The sequence below is a fragment of the Agelaius phoeniceus genome, chromosome 9 (genome assembly GCF_051311805.1).
Source record: "Agelaius phoeniceus isolate bAgePho1 chromosome 9, bAgePho1.hap1, whole genome shotgun sequence".
Lineage (NCBI taxonomy): Eukaryota > Metazoa > Chordata > Aves > Passeriformes > Icteridae > Agelaius > Agelaius phoeniceus.
The window spans coordinates 2,670,754-2,684,038 of NC_135273.1; the positions used below are offsets into that span (position 1 = coordinate 2,670,754).

General features: G+C 43.1%; 1 protein-coding gene across 2 annotated transcripts in view; it reads right to left on the reverse strand.

The window, feature by feature from the left end:
* DOCK1 (dedicator of cytokinesis 1) overlaps positions 1-13,285 on the reverse strand; it is a 277,666-nt gene that overhangs the window by 240,198 nt on the left and 24,183 nt on the right. For both annotated transcript variants that reach the window (XM_077182775.1, XM_054637087.2), the window contains exons 3-6: positions 8,790-8,830; positions 6,770-6,825; positions 4,714-4,810; positions 1,617-1,765 (exon numbers count right to left, since the gene is read on the reverse strand). In XM_077182775.1, coding sequence (XP_077038890.1) covers positions 1,617-1,765; positions 4,714-4,810; positions 6,770-6,825; positions 8,790-8,830 — 343 coding nt within the window. The remainder of the gene's footprint in view (positions 1-1,616; positions 1,766-4,713; positions 4,811-6,769; positions 6,826-8,789; positions 8,831-13,285) is intronic.

Genomic DNA, 13,285 nt, shown 5'->3' on the forward strand with positions numbered 1-13,285 from the left:
CAGATTCCTAAGGCCATTTTTGCTTCCTCAGTTATTCTGACAATATGCTGCAAAACTCCTGTCTGTATTTACAGAAGGGAAAAAAAAACTTATTTACAAATAAGTGTTTCACAAGTCAGGAAAGGTTAGGACATGATTAGGACAGAAAACATTTAGAATTATTTGAGCTGGGACCTCAAAGGTGACCCAGTATTTATAAAGCAGATAATGAATTCATTCTGTCTGGTTCCTAAGATCCCCATTCATGCTGCTTTTAGGCACAAGTGAAGGGTTTAGGGTTTTATTAGGAACATATGCTATCTTTCAGTGGTGAGCATTTACTCAGAAGTTCACATTCACCTCCCTCCTGCACTCCCCAGAGAACCTTCTGATCACTTAATTAGTCCATCAGAACATTACAAATACAAAGCACAGCACAAGATGTTCCACTGGATTTGAAGGCTGAGCATCTGGAGGTTATTCAGAGCAACTTTTACCAACTCCTTGGGCAGATGGTGGAACCAGTAGCCAAACAAATAATCCCAGTAACATCTGGGTAATTGTCTGCAGAGGTACCACTGTCCATACCTCAGATTACAAATGATAATTACTGACTGAATGCAGTTACTGATTACTTTTTAATTTCTTTTTTTATCACTTTGCTGATAAAGTGCACGAGCAGAAATACTGCAAGTTCGGCAGTTCTTAATGAATTAAACAAAAATAAATGAAATATGGTGAGACATTTGCATCACAAAGCATTGAAAGACTGAAAGGGTTGGTGCAAACTTTGTCACTCCCCAGGTGTGCAGGACAACACAATCCCACACAATGGGCAGGACTGAAGGAAGCACTACAACATGTTTTGTCTCTCAGTATTGAAAACACTGCTTCCAATGATGAGGAGTATGATTTGATTTCTTTTTTTTTGATCAAAATTCAAAATCATAATTGTACAGACAAGTTATAATCTAAAACTTGTATTTACAGAAATCATCTTTAAACCCAGCCAACCATCTGGGGAGAGAATACATCTGAATCACTGAAATATCCAACACATGCAACCTGCACTGCTTTTTGGGGCAATATTTCCTTCCCAACTTCCACTCTCTTGTGCTAAATAGCCCCTTTCTTTTATGAAACCTCCCTGCTCATCTCGTGCCACCAGCTGGATGCTGTGGAAGGAGAGGAACCAAGAGCTAAATGGTGCTTCTGAGCCAAATCCTTCAACATCACATTACAGCTGAGTGACTCGAGGGCACAGGCAGCTGGTGGTGCTCAGAGGGTGACAACTGTTTGTGCCACAGAAGCAAGTGGAGTTTAAAATTCTATTTTCAAGGCAAGCAATACTTGCACTTTTGAATTGGCCTTAAAAAATTACAGCTTCATACCACTGTCAAATTGATGATACCATCAAGAGAGAGAGATGGATTCCACTTTACATATTACACTTTAAAGATGCTGCCTCAACTTCAATCTTTATCTTGCTGTAACAGAAGTGTGAATACACAAATATTTCATCTACAGCTCCAGGGGAAAAAAAAAAGAATCCTCCAAGAACTCACTGACAGCTGATGTGTCTTACACAGGGTGATCTGGATTCAGGCAGAAAAACTTGGGAAATGCTGTTCACAAACCTGTTGCCATAATCAATTTTGGCAGTCACTTTCTTTTTCAGCTCCTTGAGCTCGTCTTGGGGCAGGGTCCCAGAGAGGATTTGGGATCTCCACTCGATCAGGTCGTAAATCATGTGCCGGACGCTGCGGAACATTTCCCTGTTGTCCTGCTGTTGTGGGGGGAAAAATAGGGGAGAAATCAGGTTTGAAGGCTTGGGAGCACACAGGATAAACTGCAATTATCAATAGGAATTCAAAGGGTGAGTCTACAGCAGCTCTGGAACACGAGCCTAACTCCCTACAGCACAGAACACTGAATATTCCGAGTGCTGCACTCAGCTTTAAGGGGCTGAATAGGTGTAAATGCTTGGGTTTATGTTATCTTAAAACTTGGGTCATGCTGTTTTCAGGCATCCAAGGGGAAAATGTCCTTTTATTGATTCCCAGGGTAGCTTTGTTCAGTGACCCTCTGCACTAAGCAGAACAGGAATTAAAATGGTGCATTTTAACAGCAAGAGGCTCAAGTTCTGCAACAGATGGGAGAATCCTTTCTCTCCCTGCTTAAACCTCCACAACAACACTTGAAAAACACTTGAAAATCCCTCACTGGCCACATCAGTGCCATACAAGTCCACAGGTAACTTTTAAAGGACAGTGAAACACCAGGAAAGACCTAAACTTGATAGGAAGTTAAATAACTCAAGTGTTTATAAAGCCTGGAACTGTGGATATTAAATACTGCCAGCAGCATATACAAACTTTCCTTGGCAACACTCAGCTAAGCTAGGAATAATTAAATAATTACAATAAAATTCTCCACTTTAAAAAAAAAACAATAAGGAAAAAACTGCAGAAGATGCAGGAAAAGAACATAATGACTCCAAGACTCTGGAAAAAGGATATCTAACTGTGAAACTTAAAGACTTCAGTCTGTTCAGATTATCCAAAGCTGGCTTGATTATAGTGGGAGAACCTTCACAGAGCGAAAATACCCATTATTAAAAGCTCTTTAATGCAGCAGAGAAAGACACAACAGGCACATATGGCTGGGAGCTAAATACAGACAAACCCAAATGGGGAAGAGGTTCCTGATTTTTGAGGCTGCAGGGAATCATAAACCAGAGAGATGGGAAACATTCCACATCCCCTGCTCTCTGCAAACAAAAACTGAACGTCCATTCAAGATTCAAACACAAATTACAAACTGAATCAAGGCATAAATGTGGCCATTTAATGGGTTTTGATATGCAAGATAGGGACAGCATGGAGTATCCCTCAAGCCTGAAGACTGAAAACCAATCTTCAGGTATCCGAGTTATCTCCAGTAAACCAAACCTCCCCGACTGCAAAGAATTGAAGTATTATTTAACATGGAATCATAGAAAGGAATGGTTTTGGAGGGACTTTAAAGCCCAGCCAGTCCCACCCACAAATTCCACTGTCCCAGGCTGCTCCAAGCCCCAATCCCGATTCCTACCGTGGAAGGGCCCAAGGCCAGGTTGGACACTGGGGCTTGGAGCACCCTGGGATGGTGGAAGGTGTCCCTGCCCATGGCACAGGGTGGCACTGGGTGGGATTTAAGGTCCCTCAAAACCCAAACCGTGCTGGGATTCCACAGCAGTGGAACCAAGGGCAAAGCTGCTCCCGGTGCCCTCCTGAGCTTCTGTTCCTCCTCCTTTATTTCTGCTTTTATTTCTACTCCTTCCCTGCTCCTCACCTCACAAACCCCCTGCTATTTCAACTCCTTAAAGCTCTCTGTTTAACACATAATCTGCTTCTTTTCATAGAAGATATTATCCTTCATCTTCTATATTGCCACACTACATCACTTCCATTACACTCTTACTCCTAATCTTTATTTTCATGGGTGTGATTAAAAGCCACATTAGTCAGCACAAACGTCTTCATTACACTCCGTGTCTTCATTACACAGCTTGCACTTTTATGATACAAGATTTCAAACATATTTATGGGAAACAGAGACTGCATTAAAGCCTGCTTTAAATAAAGGAATTTCATGTTCCCATTATCTTGTTACAGTGACCTTGCACAATGAGAGCATCACAAGAGTGGGCCAGGTCCCTTAAATCCCACAGCAGGCCTTGCTTCACATCTGAACTGCACTTTTAAATAGAAATTTGAACTCTTGATCTTATTTATGTGCACTTTCACCTCTGGTTTTGTATCTTCCCATCTGAGACACTATCAATAATTATCACTACAAATTTCTAAGAATATATTCTTATGTGGTTGAAATCTTAGCATATCAAAATAAACAAGTATGCAAATTAAAGTGTCAAAATTTGGGAAGAATCAACTTTTTGTAAAGGAATACTGAGAGGTTCAAAACCTACACTGATAATTTCCCAAAGCTTTCAGTTTACACCCACAAATTCAACACTAAATACTCAATTATTTCAAAACAGAGACTGGCAGCCTTAAGAAACAGCCTGAACACTATTTCTTTAATAAAATTACAAGTTAAATATCTCCAAATCTGTATATACCTTAAAAAAACCCACATATATATTATATGTTATATATCTATTATATGTTATATATATATAACATGTTATATTACAATATGTATTTATTATACTATGTGTATATAACATTTTGTATAAAACAAAATATATATGCTATTTATCTATATGTTGTGTATATATGTTATGCGTATATATGTTTGTATATATGTTTTATATATACCATATGTCATTTCTATGTTTATATATATGTTCTATGTTTCATATATATATAACATAATAGAACCTACACAAAAAGGGATTGTAACTGCTCAACAAACTATTGCTGGATCAAGGTAACACTCAAAAAAAACCCTGATTCTGCACAAGAAAATAGAGAGATTTGAGCAAACAGGCAGGAGGTTTGTACTTTAACAAGCACAAAAAACTCCTGAGATTTGTGCTTTAGCAGAGATGATGCTACATGGATTTTCAGCACTGAAAGTAGCCTTTAGAAACAACCACAACAGAAGGGAAAAATTCATTAATAATTCCTTCACAAATAGCAGCTCCTTCTCATTTCTCCTGTACCTTCCCCAGCACCGCTTTTCCCACCAAACCCTCCTGGTGTGAATGTTTTCCTGAGCTTGGCTCACCACATAGAGCTGTCTCCAGATGATGGACCATTCCCTCAGCGTGGTGGTGACCTCCTGGATCAGGGGCAGCTCGTTGGGGATCACAGTCTCGTGTTGGCTGAAGAGTTAAAAAAACAAGGCTGAATCAAGCAGCAGCTTCAGTGGGAATGAAGAACCACAGAGTTGTTAAGGTTTGAAAGGAGCTTTAAGGGCATTGAGCACCACCGTGGTCACCACTAAGCCATGTCCCCAGTGCCACACTCACACAATTTCTCAGCAATTGCAGGAATGGCAACACCACCACTGCACAGAGCAAGCTCTTCTATGGAAATTTTTCTGGTGGTATTTAATCTAAATCACCTGATCTAGAATAATTCCTGAGGAAGAACTGTTCATTTCCAAAGGGAATGGAGTAGAAGTGGGTTGGAATTGGCATCACTTGTTTTAAATTTATAAACAAAAATAAGATGTTATCAGATACTGAAGCACACCAGTAAAACCACCCCACATAAAAGGTATTTGGATGTGCTCAGATTATGGAATCATGGAATGGTTTAGGTTGGAAGGATCAAAGATAATCCTGAACTGATGCCCTGTGCAGGCTGCCCTAGAACAGAGGCTGGACAGAGCTAAAGAATAAAGCAGGGATTTATTCAAAGCATCTCCTCCATGGATCCACCTTGGGCAGCACCAGAGCCCAGCCAGGGCTGCACCCAAGATGAACCAAAATGGCCCCAAAATGCACGGCCGGGCACGGGCTCTGTCCCTGGGATCAGTTCTGCTCCATTTGCACCTTGCAGTTCATTGTCCCATCCCAGCTTTAGCCCCTGCAGTCCCACCCTGCTTGTTTTTCTCTCTCCAGCCCACGGGGTTTGTGCTCTGGGGCTGAGATTTGGATCATTTGTCCTTGGTGCCCAGCTGGAGCAGGAATTGTTTTGTCTCCCTGCTCTGTGCACAGAGCTCAGCATCCCCTGGTGTGAGCCCAGACCCACCCACTAAAGCAGCACAGAATCTGAAACATAGAAAAGCTGAACCTGAGGCATCATTCCCCCCCTGCCATGGCAGGGACACCTCCCACTGTCCCAGGTGCTCCCAGCCCCAGTGTCCAGCCTGGCCTTGGGCACTGCCAGGGATCCAGGGGCAGCCCCAGCTGCTCTGGGCACCTGTGCCAGGGCTGCCCACCCTGCCAGGGAACAATTCCTAATTCCCAATATCCCATCCAGCCCTGCCCTCCTTCAGTTTAAGGCCATCCCCTCCCATCCTATCCCTCCACACCTTTGAGAATTTCTCCCACCCTCTCCTCATTTGTCCACTCCCAAGGATATCAATGCACACCTCACTATAACATTCATTACTGACTGATTTATTTTACAAGAAACAACCAAGATAAAAACCAGCTGAGGCCAACCTGCAATGCCACCATGCTGCTCTTTAATTGGTTTTTTTTTTTCAAAATATTGGTCTCACAACAAAAAATAAGGATTCAATTCCTTACCACGAAGTTTCTGTGTAATTTGTTTTAAAATGAGGTGCCATGAAGGTAAGAAACACCAGCTAGATCTTTGAATATTGCACAAGTAGGGTACTTAAAGGCAGTTTTGCAATCAGCAAGGAAGATGTCATTATGCAGCAATCTCATGATTAGTAGTTTGATCATTTACATATTTAACAGAGTATAAAAATAAATCAGGCACAAAGAAATAAAACATTTTAATCCTGTTTCAGTCCATTTCATACCTGGGTAATGATTTATTAATTTCACTCCACCTCCTTTTTCCTCTGGATTTGGTTGGGTTTTTTTTCCTGGTTTTTAACTAAACTTTTACACTCATGTTAGAGACTTCTACCTGCATGCCCAGCAAAGCTGATTTGATACATAAGGATCTGAAGAGCTGCTGAACAACAAATACAGCTCAAACCACTGCACACACCAGGGAATGGAACAGTAAAAATACAAAATAACTTCTCAGTGAGGCAGAAAACTACATGGAAACAAGTGTAAGTTACTTGGAAACGCATGGAAATGATGTGGATAAAACAGGAAAAAGGAGTTTTGTTCTTTTCAAAGCCAACTTACCCTTTGCCTTCAACGATTGCTTCCTTAAGATGGATATAGGATGCAGGGAATATGCCCTTGGAGAGAGAGGGAGAGGAAAAAAAAATGCGTTATTTAACCAGCTGCACACAACAGATTGTGTTTATTACCTAAAATATGCCAAAACACTGCTGGGTGTGCAGAGCCATTCACATCCTCGAGCATCAGAAGAGTTGTGTTTGGGACTTTTTTAATATATATTCAATTTTTGCATTGCCTGCCCTTTCAAGATCTTACTGCAACCTTACAGTTTCTCTGAAAAAATACTCTAAATTCATCAAGATGCCAGAAATAATACTTTTAAAATAATCCAAGTCAAGCTGATAAAGCAAATTCCACCATCCACTCTTCAAGGTAGTTCAGTTTTCTGATTATCTGGGAATGCAATAATAGAAATTCTTGGGAAGCCACCAGGGGAAATGGAGCATGGGCATGTGAATTTTTACCCCAGTTTAAAAACATTTAAAAATCACTAAATGTAGTGGCAGCCAGACAAATGCAGCAACACGTGGAATTAATTTAAGGCAAGAAAAATATCTAATTGCTTCTCAGACTGTAAAAAGCACGTTCATGAAATATGGTTTGTGAGAAATTCAATGTGTTCACACACACCAAAAAAAAAAAGGCAAAGTACAAAAATAGAATAAAAGCCCAGGCCTGGTAAGAAAAGGGGTGGGATGAACCACCAAACTGTATTTTTAGATATGGAACAACTAAAAACACACCTTTGGAGGCACACATAGCATTTGCAGTGTTTCAGTGAAAAAAGCAGCAAACCCTGAAGTTTAACTTTGCTTAATTACTACTATGAAGTAAAAGGCTCAAAAAATAAAACATGATGCTACAACCAGTATTTGTGTGGTTTCCTCTCAGAAAAGCTGCTGTAAATGCAGCCCTTGGTGCACACTGAAATTCCAGTGCAGGAGGAGCCTCCTCCCCTCTCCAAAGGGAACAACTGAAAACTCCCAAGGTCACGGAGCTGCATTTCTCCAGGAATTCAGTATTTAACAGAAGCAGTGTCAGCCTCTGAACAGACCAAGGAGAACATCAAGGTCTGAACTTTTGACTGAGGAAAGGTTTGGTGCAGCAGTTACTACACGCACAAAAAAAAGATTATGCAGATCAAGAGTTAGTGACTGATTTACCTTTAAAGTGCAAAAACTGGGATCACAGAAATATAAAATAGCCTGGCTTGGAAGGGACCTTAAAGCTCCTCCAGTGCCACCCCTGCCATGGCAGGGACACCTCCCACTGTCCCAGGGGGCTCCAGCCTGGCCTTGGGCACTGCCAGGGATCCAGGGGCAGCCCCAGCTGCTCTGGGGCTGCTGCTCCACTGAAGCTGGGGCTGCCCCTGCATCCCTGGCAGTGCCCAAGGGTGGACACTGGGGCTGGGGGCACCTGGGACAGTGGGAGGTGTCCCTGCCATGGCAGGGGTGGCACTGGATGAGATTTAAGGTCCTTTCCAGATCAAAACATTGAGCAATTCTAGGAATTCCATCCCAGCCCCTGCCCACCCTCCCAGGGAACAATTCCTGCCCAATATCCCATCCAAACCTCCCTTCCTCCAGCTTAAAGCCACTCCCCCTTGTCCTGTCCCTCCATCCCTTGTCCCAAATCTCTCTCCATCTTTCCTACAGCTCTTTCAGGCACTGCAAGACCACCATGAAGTCACCCCAAAGTTTCCCTTCTCCAGGCTGAGCAATCCCAGCTCTCCCAGCAGAGCTACTCCATCCCTGGACCATCCTGTGCCTGCTCTGGACTCTTTCCAGCAGCTCCACACCCTCCCTTTGGACCCCAGAGCTGGATATGCCACTCATCTTTGAGGCCTTGCTAAAATCAGTTTTTATTAACTTGAAACATTCCTACTGACCAGGGGCTGAGGACACAGAGCAGCAGGGAGCAGTGCACACCTGGGATCCAGCTCCATCCCACCCACACACCCAGTGCCAAAACCCACCCTACTGCAAGAGAAAAATGAGAACCACATTCTGGCAACACTCACCTTCTTGGATTTCTTCCGTAGTGTATAACCCCTGTACCAACCTGGGAGAGAAACAAGGGGAAAAGGATTAAAAAGTTCATTTATGGCACCTCCCAGCTGCTCCTCCCCAGCTCAGCAGCACCCTGAGGGGGTTTCTGATCATGCTTCAGCCCTGCACATCCCACCTGAATTTCAATTTTCCACAGGTTTAATAAATATCCTGGATAAAACAAGTCATCCTGGAAGGAGCAAAATCAGGAGTGATAATGGAGAGAAGTACATGACAGAGATGGTTGTTCCCATGATGTGTTTAACTGCTGCATTTAATTTCAATTACTAATTCACCAATACAAACAAAACCAACTTAAGAGCATTAACTTGACAAAAAATTACTGATAAGCTACTTCCATTTCAAAACCCACTTAAATTCCACAAATCCAAGCCTTCAGCTGTTAGCCACCTCACCAGGAAACAGGAATACTTGGGAATTCAGGGGTCACATATCAAAATACTGAAGCAAGGAGCCCTTTTGGAGAAGTGAGCCTGGATGCAGCATCCACTCCCCCTCCAGCCTGGCAAAGAAGGGTTTGTACAGCACAGCATCCCTATGAGGGGAGGATGGGGAGATCACAAAGCAGATGTGGAATAAAAACTGCAGTCCCAGTCCTGAGAACAGGGAGAAACTTCCATGGAACCAACACATGCTGATAAATTCATTATGCACAACGTGGAGCCAGAAATCCAAATGAAAGGCAGAAGCACAGGGGATTTTTCAGTCTGGTCTCCTGCAGCACAAGCCCGAGGGATTCATCACCTCCTCCCTGCAGCACTCGGGGCTGGGTTAGCGCCACCTCAAAAATCTCCAATTTGTAACCACCACACTTCACCTCCCAACAGAGGCTGCCACAGCCTCACATCCCACACTCCCACTGCTGCTTCCCAAGGAACACCAAACTACTGCTACTGCTGAAACCAGCACTCCCAGCCATGGCCAGGTGCAAAGGAGCCAAAGCATTTCTGCCTGTGTTCCCCTCCACTGCCTGAAACCCGTGCACAGACTCCAATCCTAATAAAAAACTGAATTCCCACAGTTTCAGATGAATAAAGCAACATTTTGAAGTCCTGGAGTTTAAACTGCTGAACAACAGAACTGTGATCAGATGCACTGCACAAACTGGAGAACAAACAATCATTATTTCTTCTCTCCTGGGCTGCCTCAGGACATCCTGTGCAATAAAAGCCCTGTGGCACAGACAGCTCCCCATGGATGAACCTCTCCTTCCTGGAGTTTTGCAGCCAGAGCTGCCATCATCATGGAGAAGAGAGCAGCCCAAACCTGCCCTGCTGCTCCTGCAGAGCTGCTGCTGTGGCCAGGCAGGTCCCACCAGGCTCCTGCAGGTGCTGGTGCCCACCTGGAGCTGTGCAGGGAGCCCAGGGTGCCCATGCAGCTCCCACTGGTGCAGCTGGGGACACTGGGGCTGCCCAAGAAGGAGCTCCTATGGGGGCTGGGTCACTTGAAGGGTGAGGCCATCTCTAAACAACTTCCCAAAAACATGGGAGAGCTGGGGGGGCTCACCTGGAGAGGGGAAGCCTCCAGGGAGAGCTCAGAGCTCACCATGGATGTGAGAATGAGCCCTTCCAACTCCTTATCTCTCTTTGCAGAGACCCCAACTGAGCAAGGGTTTCCCATGAGTTTTTCTTGGCAATGCAGATTCAGAGAGGAAAAAACCCCAAAAAACAAACTTCTACCACTTCAAAGCCTTCAGAGCCTTCCAGGCCTAAAGGGGCTCCAGGAGAGCTGCAGAGGGACTGGGGACAAGAGAGGGAGGGACAGGACACAGGGAATGGCTCCCAGTGCCAGAGAGCAGGGACGGATGGGAGATTGGGAATTGTTCCCTGTGAGAGCGGTGAAGAGCTGGGATGGAATTGCCAGAGCAGCTGGGGCTGCCCCTGGATCCCTGGCAGTGCCCAAGGCCAGGCTGGACAGGGCTGGGAGCACCTGGGATGATGGATGGAAGGTTCCCTGCCATGGCTGGGGTGGCACTGGGTGGGATTTAAGGTCCTTTCCAGCAAAAACCATTGGGGGATTCCAGGAATTCCTTCCCTGGGAAGGAGGTGATGCTCTGGCACAGGCTGTGCACTCCTCATCCCTGGACCAGACCAGACCTTGCCCTCGAGAAATCTGGGACCAAACAGCTGGAGACGTGCATCCAAAAAGACACCAATGAAATATTTCTGTCTGTCAAAGCTGCAAAAGACACTCAAGAATCTGCTGTGGTTACCCTCAAACAATGCATCCATTTTAACAGTTCCACTGCATTCACAAACAAACTAACAAAAAATCCTGCAACAAAATCGAAATTTTCCCATAATATCAAGAATAACTTTTGTGAAAATCCCTATTTGGGAAGCCAAACTCCCCTTCTCACTAGAGCAGCACTAGAAATTAATTGATGCTCCAACAGTTAATCTTGGTCTTGAGGTTGATTTTCTGTTACATTTCCCAGCAATTCCCCTTCATCAGCCACATTTATTGATCATATGGTTCCATTTGCACATTCCATCAAATAATGTCAAGAAACAGAATTAAAACAATAAAGATGTGGAAAGTATTAATCCAGAATGTGGCAAATGCTTGGGTTTTAGGGTACCTGCTACAAAAGGCAATCACCCCTCCTGCAGAGCAGGATATTTGGGAATTCCTGTGGCTTTCCTGCTTGGCTTTTCCTCTAAGGATCAGATTAGAAGGACAGAGAAAGTTTTCTAACTGAAAAATAAATTAAAACACTTCCTAAAAGAAAAAAAAATTAATTTTATTTTCAATATTAATTAGTCCAGAAAGTAGCCTCATCTTTACTTTGGTTCTTGGAAGAACACAGATTTAGTATTTAATAATGAAATGTGTGCATTCATTTCCAATTTCCTCAGTCCCATAAAAACAGGGGATGTTTTCACTAAGACTGAAACTTTACAGAACTTTGCAGGATCCAGACACTGAATTCTTTCTACACAATTTTTTTGCATTTTAGAGAGAAAAAAATTTCTACAATTAGAATTTAAAATGTCAAAAGTTTAATAATAAACACAAATCCCAAAATAAGTTCTACTCACGGGCAACAAAAGTAAATATTATTTTAAAAACAGGGGAAAAGTTCAACTCAAATTAATTCCAGTACATGGTAGCAACAGATATCCTACATTTGTCCTAAAATCAGATCTTGCAGACCTGAGACTGAGTCCTTCCAGGTCCTCATCTCTCTTCTGCAGAGATCCCAAGTGAGCAAGGATTTCCCATCAGTTTTTCTTGGCAATGCAGATTCAGAAGGGAAAGAACCCAAAAAATGCACTTGTACCACTTCAAAGCCCACACAGACCAGTCTTCAAAACTACTCTCAGCTTAGGAAGTAGTGCAGAAAACTAATTTTAAATAGTATCAAATCTATTTTGGATTGGGAGGAGATGATACTCAGGATGTGAGGAGCAGGATGTGGACTCCAGCAGGTATCCACAAAAAAGCCAACTGCTTTCCCCACAGGGAAAAGGGGTAGGAATGGCAAAATCCTCAGCAAAAAGGCTTTCCTGACTCTCCCAACAACTCTTCTGGGCCAGGATTATTTAATCAGAGGGTTTTCCTTTGGATGGGCCCATTCCCACCTCAGCCTGGCACACCCCTGGGAATTTGTAGCAAAACCTCCCAGGGGCACAATCCACAGCAACTCCACCCAGGGAAAGCAGGAGATCCAACCACTCAAATAATCCCCTGATCTTGGCAGCTCTGGGCACAGTGGAAGAGTTACAGCATCACTCAGATGTCTGTCTTAGCTTAGGTTGCTGTGGTTTGGTGATGGTTTTGCAGGAATAGAAGTGTTGAAAGTTCTTTTGTTTTGAGAGGCTCAGAGAGAGGTTTGGTCTCAGTTCAATGTAGTTTAGGAGAGTTTTTTGAGATTTGGGTGTTAGAAGTTTGGAGAACTAACATTACAGTTTTTCTTACATTAAAAAGTAAAGAAAGTTCATTATTTATAAGTATTAAAATAGGTTCAGATAATTATGGTCTGTTGTGTTCGATAAATTCTGTTGAAGTATTGAATTGAGGATATTAAGAGATTTTGTAAACTTTTTATCCTTTGTTATTGTTTGATTTGTAAAAGTTTTTTTAAGTTTCCCCATCTCAGGTCAGGAATGAGCAATCAGTGCTTGGCAGAACAGGAATTTGCATTTCTTTTACCATTAACTCATCCCATGTGCTCCAAACCCTGAGAGGGTGAAGGTTTTCCTCTATTTCCAGCCCAGGGGAAAGTGGCTCATCCCCACTGTCCCACTTATTTGGGAACAGTCAGCATTTATTAGGGTTTCAGCATCTGATAGGATTTCACATTCTCTGCTCAGTTTCTCCCACATTCATTAAATAAATCTATTTTTATATAGAAGTACAAAGCTGTGCAATATTTGAATCACTCCATTTGCATTTAAAATCCCTGCATTATTAGGGGTTTATTAAAGCATGCAACATCAGATAG